General features: G+C 37.5%; 1 protein-coding gene across 1 annotated transcript in view; it reads left to right on the top strand.

The window, feature by feature from the left end:
• The first annotated feature begins 404 nt into the window (after window positions 1-404).
• The window catches only part of slc6a11b (solute carrier family 6 member 11b), a 41,673-nt gene continuing 17,558 nt past the window's right edge, over window positions 405-24,519 (top strand). Inside the window, exons 1-9 of the mRNA XM_038289802.1 lie at window positions 405-724; window positions 1,168-1,395; window positions 2,291-2,425; window positions 2,519-2,659; window positions 2,823-2,904; window positions 6,506-6,638; window positions 14,789-14,923; window positions 22,635-22,738; window positions 22,878-23,002. Of these exons, the coding sequence (XP_038145730.1) occupies window positions 1,185-1,395; window positions 2,291-2,425; window positions 2,519-2,659; window positions 2,823-2,904; window positions 6,506-6,638; window positions 14,789-14,923; window positions 22,635-22,738; window positions 22,878-23,002 (1,066 nt within the window). The 5' untranslated portion in view covers window positions 405-724; window positions 1,168-1,184. The remainder of the gene's footprint in view (window positions 725-1,167; window positions 1,396-2,290; window positions 2,426-2,518; window positions 2,660-2,822; window positions 2,905-6,505; window positions 6,639-14,788; window positions 14,924-22,634; window positions 22,739-22,877; window positions 23,003-24,519) is intronic.

Here is a 24,519-nt window from a genome sequence, read left to right as displayed (position 1 = left end):
TTTCACTTTACTGTAGTTCAAAGACAATTTGTTGCAGTTTGTATACTGATTAAAAGCAACACTCAGATAAAAAAATAAGGTTTTATTAGATAAGTAGATTCTTCTTTTACAAGGTAAAAATTCTTGAGGTTTATTATATTTCATAACTGGATATCCCACACATACTCCATCACACATCTGATTGGCTGAGGTCTGATTATCCTCTCTGTCAGCAATGTTTTTTTTTTTTTTTTTGTAAAATAGATGCTGGCATTAATTATTGAATGGCACTCTCTGCGTTGTAACTATCAGAAAGAAGTTGCCCCCAAACTTTTTTTTCTCCATGTTTTGTCTGAGTCCCTGCATCCTGCTCTCCCTGCGCCATGGTGACTCTGCTATGAGAGCTGGACTCGTTACTAAATGGCTTTTATCCAAGTAGAGGCGCCTGAGAGCGCACAGCCTGCTGAGTGGGAGCGCAGTCGCAGGTTATCCACTGCCTTGTGCAAGTTGTGTACTGTCACTCTGCCGTCTCTGGGATCTTCCTTTATATAGACGTGAGACTTAACAAACCAATCTCATTCAGCTGTGGGCGCAGATTGTTTTCCTTTTTATTCTTTTGTGCCCTCTCTCCACTCTTCACCCCCCTGATTGGGCTTTATTCATTCTGCGTGTTTGTAAAGGCGATTGTTTGTGTGCATCATCGAGGTAGCCAAGAGAAGGTTTGCCACTGTTCCATAGGAGACTGGTGAGTGTTCCTGTCTGCATGTTTTAATATTTCAACACTTCCATCCTGCTGACTTAAAGACACTCGAATGCTTTTGGTTAATTTCTACTAAAGTTAATGATTATACACTTTATTTAGTTTTATTAAGAGTTATAAAAGCAAGAGGAGAGATATACTTACTTTTTTTTTTTTACTTTAAATGCTATATATCTTTTCTGGATGTGTTTATGGGCATTTAGTTTAATCCTCCTATGATCTTTTTACAACATTAGGTTTGTGAATTAAAAAAAAAAAAAATAACTGTCACTTGTTTCAAACCTAGAACAGGGTAACTTTGCATTACTTTTTTAGTAGTTTTGGCTTATTAACAAAAGCAATCTAACCATTAGGGTGATTTAATGATCAAAATCTAGTAAACGCTCTGATGTAAACTTTGTTCAGTTATGGTTGGTTTTCCTTCTCAGTGGGCTGCCAGAGCATCATGACAGCTGAGAAGAGTGGGCCTGTTATAAACGGTAAACCAGAAGATGGCAGAGACTCGGACGGGTCCAGTTCCAGCCTTGACAATGATGAATACAATGAAAGAGGGATGTGGAACAACAAGATTGAGTTCATCCTGTCTGTGGCTGGAGAGATCATTGGCCTGGGAAACGTCTGGAGATTCCCATATCTCTGCTACAAAAATGGAGGAGGCAAGCTTTATTTAACCTCTGTAGCCATATGACAAACATACCTGATAGTCCTAAGAGTGAAAAAAGAAGATGCTGTGCTTTGCACTACTTGTAACAGCTCTTTTACAATACATGTTGGCTGAGACCCTTTTTTTACAGCAAATTGACATCCGCTGGTTTTCCTTTTAACACGTTTCCATAAATGTCAAAGATGTGAGTGTGTGTATGGAGGGGTGGGGGGTTGTTCCTGTCAAAAGCATATCTCAGAATAATGCTCTTCTAACTCAGACTGTCAGTTTTAGGTGGTCGGCCATTGCTTGTTTGGTTTCCTGTTTCCCACACTCCTTGCATTGATGGATGATAAATTGAACTGAGTCCTCTTGATTTTATTTAGGCGTATTAGAATAAGGGTAGAATGGTAATCATGAATCCCGCGTTTTTCAATTTTTTTATTTGGAAAAAATATGAAATGTGAAAAATATAAAATATTAAATATAAAAATATGAAAAAAATGATGAGCCACTTCTCACTGCACTTCACAAAATTTCACTAAAATATATTCAAGTATAGCAGTTTCAAAAACATAACACTGACCTTTTTTCATGCTGGTATACATTTTTCAAGCTGTGTGATTACTTGTGTAACACTGCAGAGTTGTCATGCAGACAAATGTCAATTAATAAGGCAAGTTGCCTCATTAGGCTGAACAGTGAGGTGCAACCTTATATCTGAAAAGGTCAGCATGCATTCCAAGCCTGTGATTGTAATGAGTATATTTTATCTGAATTTGTTTGAACTGAAACTGTTTCCTGCATTAAACTGGCCACATATTTGAGAATTAAGCTTTAAACTATCGTTGTGTCTGATTTTTTAATTCTCTTATAACCACAAGGTGTATGTATTTATGTGCATGAAGGTGCCTTCTTCGTTCCATATGTCATCTTCTTTGTGTGCTGCGGTATCCCTGTGTTTTTCCTGGAGACGGCATTGGGTCAGTTCACAAGTGAAGGAGGTATCACATGCTGGAGGAAAGTTTGCCCATTGTTCGAGGGTGAGAAAGCACTTGATTTACTTTTCAATATGATGTACTCTGTGAGTGAATTGTTAAAGATAACGGAAGACAAATTTATGTTTGCCTTTTTAGGTATTGGCTATGCAACACAGGTGATTGAAGCACATCTTAACGTGTACTACATAGTGATCTTAGCCTGGGCCATCTTCTACCTCTTCAACTGTTTTACCACTGAGCTGCCATGGGCTGGCTGTGGACATTACTGGAATACAGGTAGGAAGTTAGGGGATAATAATTTCTTTTAAGAAAAAAGAAAGCTTTGTAAACTCAGAGACTTTAAATGTATTGAGACCTTCTTGTCCAATTTTCTATGTATAAACAATGCATTCAGAAGTAAATTAGGTATGCTAATGAAAACATCTCATTGTGTTTGCAGAAAACTGCATTGATTATTATGGAGAAAATTCCACCAACATCACCAACCCCAATGCAACATCTCCAGTCATTGAGTTCTGGGAGTGAGTAGACACCACACATTTCTCTATTACATCATATTATGCATTATACAGAGATATTTTAACCATTTACTGTGTGAAATGCTCCTGTCTGGTCAAGAAAACCTAATGAGGTCAGATTCTTCTCTACCATTTTGTTAAAAAGCTGAGATATTGACAGACTGTGTCATTTGTCTTTTTCACTCCCCCTAACCTCACCCCCAATAATTAGTCAGGTCTTTTCATATTTCTGTGTGGCAGCAGATCACGGCTTGTTAGTGCATAGATTTGACCACATGTCCTGTACCACTGCCAGTAGCCTCATACAAACAACTAGCTCATATTTAACCTGCAGCCAATTTGCAAAAACCTTTAAAAAACAATAAAAGAAAACTTAAACTATTGCAACCAAATGAAAACGGAGCTGCATAACAACGATGAAAACATTAAATTAGATCTAGTAGCTTTACGTTAATAGTAGTAATAGACTCAGCAGAGCTCACTGCCATGTTGCTGGCAAAACCAGAATTTTGACAGCTTTTATTGAGACAGGGGAGACTAAACAATACACTGTCAATAAATGTGGATCTTTATTTAGTTTGTGCAAACATGTTTTGTAAGTATCCATAAAGTATCTGTGCTCTGAAATACAAAGCTGATTTTACTGTACTTACTTTTTTTGGTTATTAATTGCCTATATGATCTGGTTGAATTGTAAAGTCCCATGAGATGACTTGTTGGGAATTGGCACTATATTAATAAATTGAATTGAAATTAAATGATTCAGTTTGCATATATCAACTTAGTTTAGCTTTCTGTTTTATTAAACTTCCAAAAAAGCTAGCTATCATTATTGATATAAAAAAAGATAATCTATATCCAAGAACAAAACTTTAAAAAATATATTCAAATCGGCCTGTGCTGGCTATCCATAAGTAAGAGTGGGGGGATGTTGGACCAGGCTTATGGCCTTCCACCAAGAACATGTCAGGATGATCAATGGCTGGTCAGGAGCACTGAGGGTGAACTTGGTGGCAAGGATTTTGGCAGCGCTGTGTGGCTTTGTGGTTCAGACCTCTGCTTCTCATCGTTGTTCTTAATGGGTTGAGCTTCAGCAAACAGGAAGCACACTCTCGACTCACTACTGCAAACAGCATGTTGGTGTACATAACATTTATTTTTCTACACCTCCACTTGGCATATTTCAACAGATATTTGTAAAGTTGTCTGTATAATGTACATTTGGCTTAAATTTATCTGTGACAGGCCTGATGTTAGCAGAACAAATATTGAATGGTGACCCCTGACTGATTTAAACATTAACTAATGCCACACAATGACTGAAAAACTACCACACAAAGACTATTGGTCTTATTCGTAGCAAAGAAGTGATCACTAAATTTTGATTCCTTATGATAAGAAAAAAACATCTTATGATTTATGGAGTAGAAGCTGGGCCAAAGGGCAAAACAGGAAAACAGGAGACGCATGAAGAATTTAATGATAACAGAGGACAAAACTTACAATCAGACAAAAAGAGAGCAGGGGCATGGAAAAGGCAGGAGACAGCAAGTAATAACTGCCAACAGATTGTTTACAGGCTGAGGGAGGTAAGGAAAGTTTCAAAGCGTGCTTGTGTGCAGAGATGGCAAAAGTACTCACTTTCCGTACTTGAGTAAAAGTACAGATACTTGTGTTAAAAAATACTCTGGTAAAAGTGGAAGTACTGATTAAACTTCTTTACTCAAGTAAAAGTAACAAAGTATAGGCTTGTAAATTTACTTAAAGTATAAAAGTAAAAGTAGAAACAGCTTTTTTCATGCCGTTGCCTACATTTTAAATGGATGTCTGCCAATAGGACTAGATCTCCATTGTGTTCATTTTCAATCATCTCGTCGTCCATGCTACTATGCTAACGCCACCGCCACCAAGCTGCAAGGATTTGCCGCCAATGAATACCGCCGAATCTGTCGATTTATCTTGTAGTGGTGCGTCAAATGCAACGTAGATTCCCATCCAATTAGATTGAATTTGGTATTGATGACGTGAAAAATAATAACAGTAACTCCATTGAAATGATTCAAAACTAAAGTAACGAGCCAATTTTTAAAAATGTAAGGAGTAGAAAGTACAGATATTTGTGTAAAAATGTAAGGAGTAGAAGTAAAAAGTCGCCATAAAAATAAGTAGTAAAGTAAAGTAAAAATATCAGAAAAATCTACTTGAGTACAGTAACAAAGTATTTGTACTTCGTTACTTCCCATCTCTGCTTGTGTGTTAATCAGAAGACAATATGTGGCAGCTAGTTCAGAAGGTAAAGAAATAGATGCTGAGGATGAATAATTAATGTGGTAAAACCTTAGAGATATAATAAGTTTAACAAATTGAACAGTATAGGGCAACATTTTAGGGACAAAATAAATTACGGGTAGATGATGAGGACACAAATGAAAACCAAAACCTTTCAAGCATAGAGCATGAAAATAAAATAGATAAATAAGTCAACAGAGCTGCTGGTTATGTATAAACAAAATCCATCTTTCTCTTTTTTGCAGGAAGTCTTATTATGTCTATTTAGTATTAGCCATTGCAGCCTTTTAAATAGCTATTCTAAAATACAGATTGTGACTAGCTTAACTTGGCTGTAAACATTTTGCTCTAACTGACCAATCAGAGGACAGAAAATGCTGACCTTGGGGTGGACCGTCTAGCTGGTTCTGTGGGGCAAATCTGATTGGTTGAAGAAAACGTTCCTCACTAATGTTATTAAGGTTTAAGATTGCCTATTCTGTTTGATATCAATTTCCCTGTCCCCGCTTTTGTATTTTTTAAGTGGTTTTTATTTCTATGTTTTGACTTTGTTTCTGCCATTGTGTTCTTATCTTTAACCACATAAATGTAATGGAAGCAGTACAGCCAATAGAAATGCTGCAAAATTAAGAGAAGGGATTGTTTGGAATAAATTATTCAGTTGGATAGAGGAAAATTAAAATTTATGTCATGAATGTAGGTTGGAGTTTCTGATTGATTTTTGTCCAGCAGTGAAGGCCTTGAAATCCCTGATTGCCCACCGTTGGGTTCAGACTGATATTAATTGTTTTTTTTGTGTCAGCTGTAAAGTAAAAGAACACTAAAAGTTGTTTTTTTATGATGCAAATCACTCACACTTTCTCCAATTTAAAATATCAAACATGTTATGAATTAGATGCATCTGTAGACACCTTTGTTGATTGAGAACCAGTAAAACACAGTATATGTGTAGCTACGAACATTACAGATTCACACAGAGATGTGCTCTGGGAATGTTGCTAACCAGCAGAAGGAATGATTTTACTATTTTTAGTCTGCTGCTGCACGCATGTATTTATTTTTTATCATCTTTTTTTTCAGAGTTCTTACATATTTAATACAGCTAAACACTTCAAGACTAATCTGAAATAAATGCTGTTGTTGGCTTTTCTAACTGTGTTCAATTCACAGTCATCTACATCTAAATTTGCATTATTTTGGTGGAAATTATATAATATGTATTTACATTTTAGGGCATAGGGATCATTCTATAACTGCAAGTTACATACAATAAATGTTATAAACAGTCATATTTTGTGTGTTTGGGCCAAATCAGACGCAGAGTCTTGAAGATATCAGATGGTATTGAGCACATGGGAGGGATGCGCTGGGAGCTGGCAATGTGTCTGGCTCTTGCCTGGTTCATCTGCTACTTCTGCATCTGGAAAGGACCCAAGTCAACTGGCAAGGTAGGATTAGGAAAATGCATATTTACTGTTGTCCTCTGTGGGAGTTGATGATTTAGTTGTACCTTCATAAAGTGCATAACTAAAGCATTAATTCCACTTGAATTTGGTCACATTTTTAACAACTGCAAATATCAGAGAAAAAAACAACAGCAGGAAGGAGTGTGTGATAAAAAAAAATGTGATTAACAATTTTCCTTTTATCCAGAAATTACCTCATAAGTAAATATTAAATATATTCTGGCTGTGTCTAATTTAATCAAGGTCTAACTACAGGTGTTTTAATTATTTTTAGGGTGATGTCTACCAACTTTCATGTTTAGAGATGTGACATTTTTGCAAATCTGTCCTTGTGAAATTGCATCTGTTTCTACAGATTGGATTGAGAGTATTTTTGAGCATTTACTTTGAAGTAAATCCAAATACAGTATTTTCAAATGGATTGCGGTCTAGACTTTGACTAAGCCACTTTAACACAGACATTCATGTTTTAGCTCTTCTTGTAGATTTGGGGTCATGGTCCTGCTAAAAATTCATGTTGGATTGTGGGACTGCAAATTGGCCTTCTAAAGGTTTTCTCCTCACCATTCTTCTTTATACTTTAAAAGCTTAGAATATTTTTTGACGATGCCTTGAACCTTGCCACAGTTTTAACCATGCCATATCTGCAACGTTCCTTGGTCTTCATGACGCTGTTTGTCCACTTATACGTACTACTAACAGTACAACAACAACAGGATTAAGACTGCTATAAAAGTAATTGGGACTAAAGTAACAATTTTGAATGTAAAAAGTTATCAATATTACTTTATATGGTCTGTTACATAAAATATCAATAACAAAAAGTTTGTAATGCATTATCAATAGTGCATCATGCACAACAGTCAGGAGATCAGAGAGAAAAAAAAGTGTTTATCTTGGTTTTTCAGAAACTTGTCTTCCACAGAAAGTCACATGGATTTTCTTCCCATTGCTATTTCAATTTTAATTTCCCAGACTCTCTTGTGGTAGCATCTTGGAAGGACAGTAAGGACTCTATGCCTTCTTTTGAGGGCTCAGCGGTCCTTGATAGATCTTCACAGATTCAATGAGCCAGAATGATTAGAGAGATAGAGTCAGTAGAAAAGGGTGAGGTTTATGAGAAAAAATTGATGGGTTTGCATAATACATGATGGGGAGCAGGGTAAAAAAGACAATCAGATGGTGACGCCCAAATCTCCATAAAATATCTCTTGTTTGGCTGTGAAGTTAGAGGGGAGAATACTACTTCACTGCGAGTCTTTTGAAGCTGGTTCAAGATTGATTCCTGTATTTACTAGAGGGAAAGCAAGTGTTCATGAGTAGCATGAAGAGTACATCTTCAGCCTCTTTCTGACTCTCTCTACTGCTATGAGAAATTTACCACATCTTCCTTGTTGCGGGAGAGAGAAAGTGAGAGAGAGAGAGTGAGAACAAGAGAGAAAAAGCTTTCTATCCTACAAACCCTACAGCTCATTCACTCCGCACTCTGCTAAGCTGTTTACTTTTGTGGGCTGCATTTGCCAGGCATTCTCACATTTAAGCCCTGCTGTTAGATTTAGACCAGGGCAGCGGTACGATTGACCAGCAAATTTATGGTAGCTTAGATGCTTACCCGCAGTGAGCGGGAGACACCACGTGGTGTATCAAAAGTTCATGGAATGGCAAAATATTGTCCTTTTTATTGCTAGAGAAAAAAAGGCAACTGGGGGGAGGTTTAGGATGTGTAATCATTTTAAGTGACAAATTAAAGAAAGTTGCTGCCAGGAACGGAGACAAATTTTCCCACACTCTCCCTGCTGGCCTCTCTTGGATTAATCCTCATGGATGCTCAATGCGCAAATGGAACTGTTTGATTTGTTTCAAGCTCTAAATCATTTTTGTAAGGTTAAGGATGTCCAGGATATTCAGTGAAGTAGAAAGCTTTTGTCTCCTCTTTCTGAATAAGTAAGTAAATTACAGCCTCATGCTGGTAAAGTGGACTAAACTTCTGTGGAGTTGCTTCAGAACTTTCCTCCATGAATGAAGTCAATTTCCTCCTTCCAGAAGTGTAAAAAGGAGTAGTCATTCATGAAAAGGGTGTCTACAGTAGAGCAGTGATGTGTCCACAGTGTCCAGTAACCAAATGCATGTTTGTAGTATGTGCACTTGTCTAACTCTCTCTTTTTAAATGAATGAATATCCATTTGTGTGAGGGCACTCATGCACTTATGCGCAAGCTTCAAAGAGCTGCACATTTTCCCACACTGCCAGGATCACTCCTCTGGGCTCCTCCTGTTAAAGAGATGGGGGCCAGAGGAGCACTCTTTTCTTTCAAGGCTCCTGGCCTAGCTCTGTCTGTCCTGTTCTGTCTTCAATTGGACTTTGACTGAGTGCCAGGAAGCCAAGGGATGTATGTTGCCCGCCTCTGCCTTCCAAGAGAGCAGACTCACAGTCTTTGTTCAGGAGAGTCTTGAGATGTTAAGCACAGTTCCGTAGAACCTGAATGGTTTCATTAAAAACAGTGCTTGGCTTAGGGTTACATGGACTGGTTACTGTATGAGTGGTGTTACTGGATCTGTGTCATTGTTCTTTCAACCAAGGCAGAAAGCAGAGAGTGCAGTGAGTTTAATGTGTTTTTGAGTCATGCTCCACCTACTGGTCCTTTTCAAAATAGTAATCCTGTAAACACTAACACCTTTCTTGAGCTGTCACACTTTAAGCATCTTCCAGATACTTAAAGTGTGACATCTCTTCCTTTCGTCATCGGAAAACTGTTTTATTTTCTTTTTTCTTTTTATTTTTGCTAGCTCTACCATGTCATTGACCTCCAACACAAACAACTGTTCTATAATTACCTGTGCATCGAGCAGCTATTGATGCCATCTTAAACTGCCTTACATTGATCTGCCGTAAAACTTTCCCTCCTACTGCAAGAATGAGAACTGTACTGTAAGACTGTAAGACCAAACCTGGGTCAGCAGTGGGGAAATTTCTATGTGTAGTTTTGTTGTGGCCTTTATTGTTGAGAGGCCAAGTCTATTGTTCAGCCTCAAAGTAATTTTGGCAAACCGAGGTGGAAGGGGGAAGAGGGGGAAGTAGTGCTTCCCCAGGTGGGAAGACAACATCAGATGGTGTAAGGAAAACATGAGATTCTCCTCAACATGGCTGACAGGCCATCTGTGTTGGAAGAAGAGACAGGGTACCTAGAGACTGGCAAGGCTTGATTGGTAGAGGACATTTGCCCTGAGTACCTTAGGACCCTGGATGTTTTTTGGTTCTTCAATTGGCAGACTGGGGTGGTGGTTACCCTGAATAAGAAGGGGGACCAGAGGGTGTTTTTCGACAGTAGGTTTAAATACACACTGCTCAGCCTCCCCAGGAAGGCCTATGCAAGGTTCCCCAAGAGAAGTCCAAGAAAAGAAGAGGCCAATTTGTTTGTCAAACCTTGGTTTTAGGAGGAGCGATGTGGATTTTCATCCAGATTGTGGAACACCAGAGCAGCTCTACATCCTCTGCAGGGTCCTAGAGGGTGTTTGGGAGTTGGTCCAAGCAGTCCAAACGTGTTTTATAGACCATAAAATGGCAACCCTGTGGGAGAACCATGTGGCAACCAAGGAGTACAGAGTCAGCAACCCTTTACTAGGGGCCATCTGGTCTCTGTACAATGGATGAAGAGTTTGATCCGCATTGTCGGCAGGATATCAGACATCTTTCTGGTACAAGTTGGACTCCCAGAGTTTCCCTCTGTCATTGGTCCCGTTCATAACCTTTATGGACAGGATTTCTTTGTGAAACTAAGGCTGGAAGGGGTTCGGGCAGCAGGTGGGTAAGAATCGGCTCCTCCAAGTCTTAGGCAATAGATCTTGACTGGAAAAAGTTTGCTTGTGCTTATAGGTTGTAGGAGAGTTTCTATCCCAAATGAAGGAGTTCCACTAATCTGTTCACCGGTGGGATGGAGATGGAGCGGTAGATCGATAGACAGATCTGTGCGACTGCTACTTTAATGCGGAATCTGCATTGGTCTGTTGTGGGGAAGAAAGAACTAAGAGAAACGGCAAAGCTCTGAATTTAAGGGTCGTTGTATGTTCCTACCCCCGCTTATGGTCATGAAATCTGGATCATGAGATCATAACTGAAAGAATAAAATCCTGAATAGCAGCTAAAATTGATCTTGCCACAGGGTGGCAGGGAAATGCCTTAAGTTGCATTAACATTAGAAATGCATTAATGCCGAAACCTGCACACTCAGTTAAAAAAAAATTCAAATGCTTCAACGCTCTGGATGCGCGCTCCGGATTGCGCACTTGCTATTTATCTGCTCTGTAGTGGCTGGAAGTAGTTTGGCTTTATTTACTATGATGAGTTACCTCAAAACATCACCTGTGCAGTCAGTTAATCGGGATTATGATCCTACTAAACTTTGCAGTTTGCACTTTGCAGACCCCCCGCATTCTAGCCAGCAACAGTGCTGGGAGGTTCCAGTGAAAGCTCTCTGCAGCTAGCCAGTTTGTTGGGGATTTCCCCCTGTCGTACTGGAAGTGAATACAAAGCATCTAAGTGGCTTTTTCTGTCCCCCTCTGGACACCTCCCTCAGTTGTAAAAATTGTATGTTTTGCCAGGTACATCAAAACACTGTCCTTACTATAAAACATGGAGGAGGAACTGTAATGTTCCGAGGCTCTTTTATTTTTTTGGCCCAGGGAGTCTTAAACTTCTGCAGGGTACAATTGAATCTTATGGGATTCTACACAGAAATGTGCTGCATATTGTCAGAAAGATTAGTCTCAGTTGCATGTCATAGGTCTTGCAAAACCTAAAACACACAGCTAAAAACACACAAGAAACGCTAAGAAGAAAATATTGGTCTATTCTGAAGTTGCTCCTTACAGTATGAGTCATAAACTTAATCCTATTGAGAATCTTGTAATGAACAGAAACATGCCACCTGCTGAGTGGTATAGTAGTCTTAATGAGATTATAAATTTTAGACATTGTAGGTTTCCTTAAAGCTTCTGGAAAGAAACATCAAGTTAAAGTTAGTATCATTTTTGTCTAGGCTGGTTTAATGAGTATATATTTTAAAAAATTGAAACATGATTGAAAAACAATGTCTGACTTTTTTATATTGTGTCACCTATCTGCAACCAGTGACATGCAATCGGACTGGGCATGCACTTTGCCACAAGATAGGATGTGCAGACTGATCGCATGCAATAGCGATATGCTACGCCAGGATTTCTGACACCTGTATGCGTGTTTTGGGCGGAGTGGGGTGGCAGTGCTACTTATTGTAGCTTCTGTTGACTGATGTCCACAGTAATTGAGTTTATCTGCTGTATGGGTGGGGGGGGGGGGGGGGGGGGGGGGGGGGTGCACCCTGCCTCTAGGAAAGTTTGGACTTGTCAGATGAGTGATCATTGTTAGATGGATTCTCCTTGCTTTGGAGCTCTCTTGTTTTTCACTTCTTTCCTGACATTTTGTTTTTTTGCACTCCTTTCCCCCTTGTACCCAGCTCTCTTTTGTAGCCTGTCTCTCTGTCCCATCTCCAATTTTCTTTTTATTAAGGTGCTTTCTTTCAGTGTCTGCATCACAATGAGTCCTGTATTACCTCTGTTTTTTGCATCAGACAATGGCATTCCCTGACAACTACATTAGTATTTTTGGATCAATCCTTAAAAAACTGTAAATAACTGATAAATCCATCATATGTTTGCATTAAATTAAAATTTATATAGGAATCAGATACCAGCTAAAATCTTGTTCCTGTTGTATTAATATATTACCCACAGCTTTCCTTAAAGAGACATCTTGTAAGTTTTTACAGAAAAAAAATATCTTTGAAATAGCCCTTTTAGTTGAGCCTTTAAGACTAAAACATGGTATTATGACTTCTCAGTATTTCAGAGCCGGTGCATCTATAAGCATGTTGCCTATTTTCCCTGACTGTTCTTAGGGTCTGAAGATCCTGAGCTGCTCTCTTCTACTGCAGAACTACAGGCCTATTTTGAATCTTGCCTTCCTCATTAAGATTTTTCAAATAGTGTCAGAAGTTAAAATCTGCCTAATAATGACCAAATCCACCAGCTGACTATGGACTCTTTGAAGTGCAGGTTAACTGCATAGAAAAAATCCACACATGGAAGTTTCAAAATTTCCTTCAGTGAACTGAAGCAAAAATGAAGCAATGATTTTTGGACCAAAGAAGGAGCTATATAGTTTAGCACACAACTTTGATTAATACAGCTAGAAACCATTGATCATGCTCTAAATCCACGTGTAGTGATTGACTTAAACCTGAACCTTCAAAGGCACACAAAGACAGTACAAAAAGTCAGCCATCAATCCCCGTAAGAACATCTCCAGGATTTAAGGGCTAGAGTCTTGGCAGGATCTTGAAAAAATCAATTAGTGTGATCATCTTTGGTAGAATTGATGCAGTGGTGTATTCTCAGGTTTGTTGCCAAAATGGATCAGACAGCTGAAGTTGATCCAGAATGCTGCTGCCTGCATCCTCACCAGAGAAGAAAATGGAGTACATCACACCAGTTCTGATGTCATCACACTGGCTCCCCATACTCCAAAATACTTAATTTGAGTTAGTAATCTCTGAATGACTTAACACCAAAATGCCATACAGATGCCTTACAGATCTCACTCACTATATAGACAAGGGACTATATTGATGATTTTATAGTTAACTCACTTAAACTGACCGTTTGGACAGATGACCACTACTTTTTACTTCCTTTTGATCATGTTACTCCATGTTCCCGCACGCAATCTGTGCCATCTTTCTTCTTTTCTTACCGCCACAACAAATCCCATGATGCTTTGCAAGGGGAGCTTTCTCAAAACATCTGCTTTTTCATCCACTATAAGTTCTAACACTTATCTAAAATGGTGCAACCACCATACAGTGCCCTATATAGTGATTAGGGCGGACGTTCGAACACAGCTTAGTTTTTATTCTCCACCAATCTGTAGAAACTCTGAGAAAACTGTAAAAGCAAATGAATCAACAGCTGTTTTGGATTCGGATTAAAAGCTTATTTGTTTAGACTTGCTTTTGACTATGGTATCTTTTTTTCATCTTATCTTTAGATTAATAATTTTTCATTTATCTAATTATTTATAAATTTGAATTGTCTTGCCTTGAACAAAAACACACATTTTAAAGCTGTTTATTTTCTTTTTTTTTGTTTTTCTTCACATAACTCAAGTTTGTTGCAGTTGACATGATATTTGACTAGTTAATTTCCAAAAAAAAGTTGCAGTTTTGCTGAGTGTTTTATGAATAAAGGAGATTAGGCCTGTAAAAACAACCCATGACTCATTCTATAAGCCAAATAAAACCTTCTTTGACCTATGATCCAATAATGCAGACCTCACTGCTTTGCTTTCAAGAACATTTTATTTTAAAAAAAAAGATAATAAAATGTATTTTTGTGCAGTATTAAAGGTATAGTGGAGCATGTCCTTTTTTTGGGATGATAATCAAAATCGTGATCTTCCTAATTGTCAATCATGCTGGTGATATGTTTACGTATGTCTGTCCCATGTGCTCGTCCCTGTTTTCACCTTCCAGTAGTGAGTCTGACATAGTGGAAAAATTGCTAATTTTCTTTTGGAAATAGGCGTTCCCTCTCGGGAGCAAGTATAGGGTTGTGCTTTTTTTTTTTTTTTAAGTCGGCAGGTATTTTCAATAATTCATGAAAATCCTCCACAATACCCTTAATCTAGCATCAAGAACATCAAAACTCAGTTTCTCTTGATGGTATGTTTTATTTCAAATAGCACCTTGAGTAATGAATAAACTGCATGAACCCAGCTATATTTCATGGGTGTGGGGGGAGGGGTTAAGTGATATGTTTAGGATCTTCAAGAGAACCTGAACTTCATGTGAATTTGATGCAGACAGCTGCTTTCAGCCATGGAACATTTTCCCTTGATCATCACTGTACTGTCATTGTAAATATTGCTGAATTGCATGAGATACAGACACTAAATAAATTTGATTCCAGCAACTTTCCATTCATGTCAAGTTTTTGAAAAAAAAAAGAAAAGACTGTTTCAATTATTACTGTGTTGATGTTCACTGTTCTCTACTGTAATCTTTCTCTTCATCTAACAGATTTGTACGTGTGCCTCTGCAGGTTGTTTATGTAACAGCTACCTTTCCATATGTCATGCTGCTGGTCCTCCTGATCAGGGGAATCACACTGCCTGGAGCTTTTGATGGCATCAAATTCTACCTCTACCCAGACATTTCACGTCTCTCTGACCCTCAGGTAGAGTTTTATACTCTCCACTTAGTGTATCTTAAGCTGCTTTTTCTTTTTGGATAAAAAAACACTTACACTATAGTATGTTAATCAGACATGGAAAGACATGATTTAAAAAACAGAGACTTCAAAACCATCACAGCTTAATGAATAAGTTATTGAGACAAATTCATTTTTGTTAATATTCTAAAAGTTTAATTATGACTTTATATGCTTGGATTTATTACTGCTTACAGCAACCAAGATGTGCAATGACTTGTTGAAGAAACCCCCCAATAAAGTATTTTTAATGTGGACTTTAAAGTGAATTCTTCAGATAATGTAAAGATTTTGGATATTTTATTTACAAGCTGAACCTTTTGTTTAGGCTTCCTAAGACCAAAATTAATACTCAGTAATTTATGTCATTACATTCTGTTGTATTGTGATTTTTACAGTTTGCAATAGTTTCAATGTTGTTACACAAACTTCATTGTTGGAAGTCAATACAAGAGAGCATAGGGGCCATACTAAGACTCTAGTCAAATATGTAATAATTGTAATAATATGAGTAATATTATGTTGTTTTAAGAAACAAGCTCTCCTATCTTTGGTAGGAGAAGGAATATTTGTTAGAGATCTGACCTGACATTTTTTTCTCTGATGTGTATTCTCTTAATATGATTCTCATAATATTATGACTTTATTGTGGTAATATTATACAACTCTGTTTTCATAATATTATGACTACAGTATTGTTAAACATTTAATCTGGTGCACCTTATAATAAGAGTTGATCATCATAACAGCATGAGTTTATTTTTCATTATTTTCTTCCATAAAGCAAATATCTATGGCTGATCAAAAGCTCCTAAAACTGAGTGGCAGATTGTCATTAACTCCCTTAACCATCAGGTGTCAGGTAGAAAACTAATCATAAAGGGCGATTGGTTCCCCTGGATTCAGAAATAAGACTTGACAAAAGAATCTATGGAATTACCTGAAGATGGCTCTTAATAAGAATGTCCTGACAATCTAAGAAATAAAACAAAATAAGGCAGATTAGCTAAACGTTGACAAGTTAGGACCCTGCATGCTTAGAAGGTTCTAAAAATCCTGAAATGTAATACAAAAGGTGTGCCGGGTGTAGGAGTTTGCCCTGAAATCAAAGGTTTCATGGTCCAAGCCCTGGCTCAGGTTCAGTGTCATTATGTTCTTGGGCAACAACAATGTGTCCTGCATGGTCTACTGATGGTGGTCAGGGGGCCCAGTGGTGCCATTGTATGGCAGCTTCGCTTCTGTCAGTGAGCCCCAGGGCAGCTGTGGCTACAATGTAGCTTGCCACCATCAGTGTGTGGGTGAATGTAATGTAAAGCACTTTGGTCAAGTCTCCTGACTTGCTGGCATTTAAATAGGTATTAGTTTGAGAGTTAAACTTGTTTAAAGAATCACTGAAGAGATGTTTAGAAAATAAAATTAATACATATTGCAATAGTGAGTGTATGTACCTTTGCTGTGTCCCTTTAGGAACTAAATATTTTTGGAACTTTTTTATTTATTTATTTTTTTACTAAATTGTAATGGAAGGATCTCATGTTTTAGGATGTAAAAAGTTTCAAATCATAACATACGTTATTATGTTAATTAATAACATACTAACATTAAAAGGCCTTTATCTCTACTGGCCTTTTACCAGTAGAGATGCACCAATCAGGATTTAGCAAATGATCTCCAGGTCCTGGTACAATCTCTGCTAGTGCTCTTGCAGTGATTTTTCATTGCTCCTGTCTGAGCTCTAGAACATGGTTTCACTTTCTCTCTATTGTGCGGGTGAATCGTCCCCCAACACGGGATGGCATGGTCCAGAACTGTGTCACAAGGAGGTCTGGAGGAGGTGGTGTGAACACACATTGATACTATTGTAAACCTTCATCTATCCAGCTTGCCCTGCTTATTCTGTCAGGGTTGCGGTGGGGCCAGTGCCTATCACCGCCAGTCTATGGGCAAGGGGCATGATATACCCTAGACAGGTCACCAGTCTGCCACAGGGTAACAAAGAGACATACAACCATGCACACACTCTAATTAAAGATACCAATTAACATAATAGTCATGTTTTTGGACTGTGGGAGGAAGCTGGAGTACCCGGAGAGAACCCATGCATGCACGGGGAGAACATTCAAACTCCATGCAGAAATACTCTGGGCTGGCATTTGAACCCAAAAGACAACAGTGCTACAAACCGTACCACCGTGCAGCCTTCAATTTTGAAACTGAAAACAATACTTCGGCCATAGAAAAAAGAAATAAAACGTAATATAAAAAATTGATTATGAAGACCTGGGTCTGAGTATTGGTACTGCATGCATCCCCTTACAGAGGTTTGTTGTGATAAACCTCATCTGATCGGCCCGCCATGACCTATTCTTAGAAATCTGTTTAATACAGATAGGTCACTCTCACTGGATTGCTATCTAAACAAATACTTTGTTAACTTTGTTGAACCACAAAAAATGATAAGACAATCTTGTTTGTTTTAATGTACACCAAGATTAGCTACCCATGTATTTTAATTGAAATTTACACCCTTTAAGTAAAACCATAATTTGTAAAATTTATAAAACACAAGAAAAGAGAGTCTATACTTCACTATAACTTCTAAAGTGACAAGATGGAAAAAATATACTGAAAAAACAAAAGGATTTTTACAGTTTGCAATAGTTTCAATTTACTTACACAAACTACATGGTTGGAAGTCAATAAAAAAGAGCATAGGGGCCATACTAAGACTCTAGTCTAATATGTATTAATTGTAATAATAAGAGTAATATTATGTTATTTTAAGAAACAAGCTCTCCTATCTTTGGTAAGAGAAGAAATGTTTGTTAGAGATCTGACCTGATATATTTTCCATTGGTGCATCTGTATCTACCAGCGGGTGGTAATTAGGGCTGAAACAATTAATCGGATTAATTCTGATTTATTGATTATTGAAATAATTTTCAACTAATTTAGTAACCGATTAAACCATAACTGGAGTATAGAGACTTTTACACATGCCTTTGGCTGACAGAGAAAACCACTTAGAGCATTATTTATACAAAAATTGTAAAAGAAAATAAACATTTTACATTTAATATAAAAAAAAACATGCTCTATCCAGGACTACTCAAGTGGAACCTTTTGCTATCCAATTATCAAAAAGATAATCAACAGATTAATCGATTTGCAAAATAATTATAAAACATAGTTAGCTGCAGCCCTAGTGCAGCCCTAGTTGTAATATTTTCCTGTCGACTGAATAAATATGATTAGAATTGTATAAACTAAATTACTTTTGGGTTTTATAATTTCCCTTTTATATTGAATAGAATGATAAAACCATTACTTCCCTTTTTTCTTGTGGAGTAACATGATGTGAAAAACAACGCTATTTTTACCACCTGCTGTCAAGAATGTAAAAAAATTATAGAACATTGAATTCAAGTATGGCAAGATTGCTAACCTTTATAACTCATTAAATTGCTTAAGTAACATATCTACTCTCCTGAACCCACCCATATTTCCAGATTAAGTAATAATTAAAAGTTTAACAATGGTTTGCTCCCACACACTGAGGCTAGAGATAAAAAAAAAATCTCCTAAACTCTGTTAAATAACGGATAATCTTTCGGTGTTAGTCAATTCTGCTTCAATGACAGTAAAAAAATTAATTCATCCATTAATTAAGTTTTCATTTATTTTTATTGTTTTATATATATTCGACAAGAATAACTTTGTTGGAATGCTACTAATAAACAATGGTTTTAGAAAAGCATTAAGTGAAAAGTTCTTGAACAAATGAAGCTGGACCTCTTTTACTAGTCCAGATGTTTTACACTCGACTAATTCTTTTTCTAAGGAAACACACCTTCCTTATGCAAATATATGTTTCCTAAGAACATTTATTTGTCTATCATCCCTGTTATGCTTAATTCTTTACTATGCAATATTCTAGCAATAGAATCTCAACATAACTAAACACAATAAGGCCAAATTACGCACAACATAAACAAACGGTTGTCTAAACCTGGGCTTTTACGGTTTTCCTGTGCTGTGCGGCCATCAGCCGAGGTTGAACTAAAGGGAACATTAATGAACATTAGGAGAGAAAAGCCTGTTCTTCCAGAGGAACAGTCCTGTGTTTGTGAGGTCACAGAAGTTACCCTGGTTACTCCCAGGAGGGAGCAAAGACCTTGCGTTTGTTAATTGTTTTCCTGTGGGGAAATGAGATTAGTTGCTGAATGGAGATGTGAGAGAGTTTTCAGAGTCATGCTGCATTAAGTTTGAATTTGCTAGCACCCCATGCTATCCTGTGGGTCCTGGGTCCTGTGCTGCTCCAAAACTGAGCTTCACAATACAGATTTGTAAGTTCACTGAGCCATTTTGCATGCAAACATTCCTGAGTGGGTTAATAAACCAAATATGTTGTCCACACAGGTATTAAGAAAAAAAAATGGAAAAAGGCTGAAAAAGTTTATTTACAAAGTGTTATCTTAAAGCATTGAAGATATAGTAAATGGCTATCTTTAGGGATGTAATGTTTTTAGGATCATGAAATAATTATGTAAAATTCTTTATCTGTGTGGTATATCAATATTATGAAAAGATCATAATGCACAAAAAGTACAGTTCAGAACAGTCGATTAAGCATAAATCAACTTTTAAGACCACCCTCAAGACCAAAAGGTGTTGATTCTTTGACCTGAAATCTTTATCTGGTCAAATATTTTAGACTTAGACAGATTTATTTTTCGTTTAAAACAGCTCTAGACAATTTAATTTTTTGTAATAAATATTTTATTCCTGATCGAAAGTTAACATTTAGTTTACAAAAAATAAAACTTTTTTTTATCTAAACATTTAAATACCCTCTTAATAATATTATAAATTATTTGTAGTAAGCTACTAACATTATTCTCTTTCTATTAAAGACATCTGCATTAGGCTTTTTGCATTAAATAAACCAAGAGATCATAAAGGGGCGATTAGGCTCTATATCTATTAATGTATTGAAAGTTATTTTACAAACTGAGCAGCTAGACTCACCTTTGCTCAAAGACTATATATTATTTCTTTAACTCCCATTATAAAAACTGGCATCTGTCCATTTCAGTTTAAAAAATAAATAAATAAGCAAAAATAAAATCATCCAAGTAATAAACCCTACTAAATCACATGGCCAGCATGATAGGCTTCTCAGGTATGTTTTACCTTTGTTGTTTGTTTTTGTTGCACATCTCCATTACAATAAGGATCACTGAATACCTTGAGTCTTCTACTCGGTTCAATAAAGAACCTCCCAACCCTACCTATCCTTTACATAAACACTTCCGTGGAGTCTACCCCCTCTACCAGAGATGGGAAGTAACGAAGTACAAATACTTCGTTACTGTACTCAAGTAGATTTTTCGAATATTTTTACTTTACTTTACTACTTATTTTTATGGCGACTTTTTACTTCTACTCCTTACATTTTTACACAAATATCTGTACTTTCTACTCCTTACATTTTAAAAAAATTGGCTCGTTACTTTAGTTTTGAATCATTTCAATGGAGTTACCGTTATTATTTTTCACGTCATCAATACCAAATTCAGTATAGTTGGATGGGAATCTACGTTGCATTTGACGCACCCACTACAAGATGAATTGACAGATTTCGGTATTCATTCGCGGCAAATCATTGCAGCTTGGTGGCGGTGGCGTTAGCATAGTAGTATGGACGACGAGATGATTGAAAATGAACACAACGGAGATCTAGTCCTATTGGCAGACATCCATTTAAAATGTAGGCAACGGCATGAAAAAATTGGTTTCTACTTTTACTTTTATACTTTTAAGTAAATTTACAAGCCTGTACTGTGTTACTTTTACTTGAGTAAAGACGTTTAATCAGTACTTCCACTTTTACCAGAGTATTTTTTAACACAAGTATCTGTACTTTTACTCAAGTACGGAAAGTGAGTACTTTTGCCATCTCTGCCCTCTACACCAGCGCACTGCCGTTACTGAACAAACTACTCCTGCAACTTCTCATTTTCATTTTGCCTTATGCATGTCAAATTGGAAGGTATTGCTGATTCCTGTTACAATGTTCACTAGTTTTTCAGTCAATCCACCAAGTCTTTCTTGTTTTAAAAAGGATCAAATTTGTGAGTGAATTATTGAGAGGTCGAGCCCTGCAATGCGCTAAAGCAAGATTTGAGGGTCAGTTTCAATTCCTTTGATCAGTTTATCTACGAGTTCAAACAAACATTCGGATGTACTGAGTCAGTTTCTGGCATTTCCTGTAAGGTGTCCATTTTAAAACAGGCCAGTCAGTATCATACTTTGCCTTTGAGTTTTGAACTTTAACAGTCTCTTAAGCCTGTAACCCTGATGCTTTGAAGGTAGCTTTTCTTCAGGCCATGGATGAAAGAATTAAGGATGAACTAGCTTGCGGAGAGAAGTCTACAACTGTAGATAATATTATTGGCTATTCACACTGGCAACAGATTTCATGAGAGAACTTTGGCATAACAACAAAATAATCTAGAGGAATGCATTCAGATGGCTTTATCCGGTTGACACCTGCTTCCTTTTTTTCCCAACTTCTCTCTGATCAACCCTGTCCTACCTAGTCCTCTTTGCCCGTTCTCCAGTCCCGCACCACCTTTCCTAGACATTGGCAGACACCCAGCCTTTACTGTGTGAAGGATTTTGGACGTTCATTGCCGAAGTAGGGGTTTTCAGTATTTGGCTGATTGGGAGGGATACAGACCAGAGAAATGGATCCCTCGTCAGTCCTTTCTGGTATAAGTAAGCTTCCTGTCACAGAGAGGATCTTTGCTGATGGCAGCAACCCATATTTTTGCACACCTGAGGACACTTTAAAATCAAAATGACTAGCTTGTTCTGCTTCCAAATTCTTGATTTTTTTTTGGGGGGGGGGGGGGGGGGTTGTAAATGAAAGGTTAAAACTCGCTGGTTCGCCTTCTGATTCTACATGTGGGTCTAAAAAATACTACAAACCAACATGACAAACATGGCCTTTAGGGAAAAATTTTCTTGCGCTTAATTAAAGGCCCTTACAATACGTGTTCCACAAGAACAAAGAATTTTGTTATCTTTCTTTCCCAGGCAACAACAACAAAAATTATGCTTTACTCTTCTGACAGCCCTGGTTTAGGTGTTCTTGCAACTCTTTTTTGACAAATGAAGTTGGCATTACCTTTTTCTTGTGTGTTGTCCAAAAGATTTTCTTTAAAAAGTGGGAGGACTTGAGGTCTTAATAGTTTCCTTTTTGGAAACAACTTATCTTGGAGCTCTTGTTTAGAAAGCACATTTCTCTGTTATTGCGGAGTCTATATCTGTCTTTAGCTAATGTTTATCCTCGCTGCCTTCAGCTTTGTTTCATTTGGGTAAATTAATGTACCATTTTAAAAAGAACAGGTTGGATTCAAATAATAGATTTTTTCAAAAGGGCAATTATAAGTATGATTTATGCCATTATATGCTTGAAAGTTTTAATGTCTTTCCATTAAAGACAGTAAAAAGACACACATATATATGTGTGTATATATATATATATGTATATAAATATATATGCAATTTGAAACCTTTAACCAAAAATCAGACAGTTTTAGGCCAAACTATATCAGAAGACAATATTATCACCATGGTCGATTTCTTTACAATGTATTTGTTTTTGCAACAGGTATGGGTGGATGCAGGAACCCAAATTTTCTTTTCCTATGCTATCTGTCTGGGCTGTCTCACTGCTCTTGGAAGTTACAATTCTTACAACAACAACTGCTACAAGTAAGGAGGTTTTTTGACTATATAAAGGTACAATTAAAAGACAAAAATAGCAACACAAGGGAAGAAATAAACCACTAAACAAATATGTGATTGTTTGGTTAAAATGGTAAATAATTTTTGTCTTTGTCCTTCCAATCAGGGATTGCCTCATGCTATGTTGTCTGAACAGCGGAACCAGCTTTGTTGCAGGTTTTGCTATTTTCTCCGTCCTGGGTTTTATGGCCTATGAACAAAATGTTCCTATAGAGGCTGTAGCTGAATCTGGTGAGAGATCATCAATTAAAATAAAACTTAAATGACAATGAATGAAAATTTTAGAGGAGTGATTTGATTCTGTAAATACTGTCAATGTACAGGTGCTGGTCATAAAATTAGAATATCATGAAAAAGTAGATTGATTTCAGTAATTCCATTTAAAAAGTGAAACTTGTATATTATATTCATACATTACATACAAACTCATATATTTCAGATGTTTATTTTGTTTAATTTTGATGATTACAAATGACAACAAATGAAAATCTCAAATTCATCATATCAGAAAATTAGAATATTACTGAAGACCAATAAAAACAAAGGATTTATAGAAATGTTGGCCAACTGAAAAGTATGAACATGAAAAGTATGAGCATGTACAGCACTCAGTATTTAGTTGGGCCTCCTTTGGCCTGTATTACTGCAGCAATGCGGCGTGGCATGGAGTCGATCAGTCTGTGGCACTGCTCAGGTGTTATGATAGCCCAGGTTGCTCTAATAGTGGCTTTTAGCTCTTCTGAATTGTTGGGTCTGGTGTATTGCATCTTCTTCTTCACAATACCCCATAGATTTTCTATGGGGTTAAGGTCAGGAGAGTTTGCTGGCCAATTAAGAACAGGGATACCATGGTCCTTCAACCAGGTACTGGTAGCTTTGGCACTGTGTGCAGGTGCCAAGTCCTGTTGGAAAATGAAATCTGCATCTCCAAAAAGTTGGTCAGCTGCAGGAAGCATGAAGTGCTCTAAAACTTCCTGGTATGTGGCTGCGTTGACCCTGGACCTCAGAAAACACAATGGACCAACACCAGCAGATGACATGGCACCCCAAACCATCACTGACTGTGGAAACTTTACACTGGACTTCAAGCAACGTGGATGAAGTGCCTCTCTTCTTTTCCTCCAGACTCTGGGACCTTGATTTCCAAAGGAAATGCAAAATTTACTTTCATCAGAGAACATGACTTTGGACCACTCACCAGCAGTCCAGTCCTGTTTCTCTTTAGCCCAGGCAAGACGCTTCTGACGCTGTCTGTGGTTCAAGAGTGGCTTGACACAAGGAATGCGACAGCAGAAACCCATGTCTTTCATACGTCTGTGTGTGGTGGTTCTTGAAGCACTCACTCCAGCTGCAGTCCACTCTTTGTGAATCTCCCCCACATTTTTGAATGGGTTTTGTTTCACAATCCTCTCCAGGGTGCGGTTATCTCTCTTGCTTGTACACTTTTTTCGACCACATCTTTTCCTTCCCTTCGCCTCTCTATTAATGTGCTTGGACACTGAGCTCTGTGAACAGCCAGCCTCTTTAGCGATGACCTTTTGTGTCTTGCCCTCCTTGTGCAAGGTGTCGATGGTCGTCTTTTGGACAACTGTCAAGTCAGCAGTCTTCCCCATGATTGTGTAGCCTATAGAACTAGACTGAAAGACCATTTAAAGGCTTTTGCAGGTGGTTTGAGTTAATTAGCTGATTAGAGTGTGGCACCAGGGGCCATCAATTTTGAACCTTTTCACAATATTCTAATTTTCTGA

This window comes from Cyprinodon tularosa, unplaced genomic scaffold (genome assembly GCF_016077235.1).
Source record: "Cyprinodon tularosa strain WSP-4 unplaced genomic scaffold, ASM1607723v1 ctg10, whole genome shotgun sequence".
NCBI lineage: Eukaryota > Metazoa > Chordata > Actinopteri > Cyprinodontiformes > Cyprinodontidae > Cyprinodon > Cyprinodon tularosa.
This window is presented reverse-complemented; position numbering and strand designations above follow the sequence as displayed.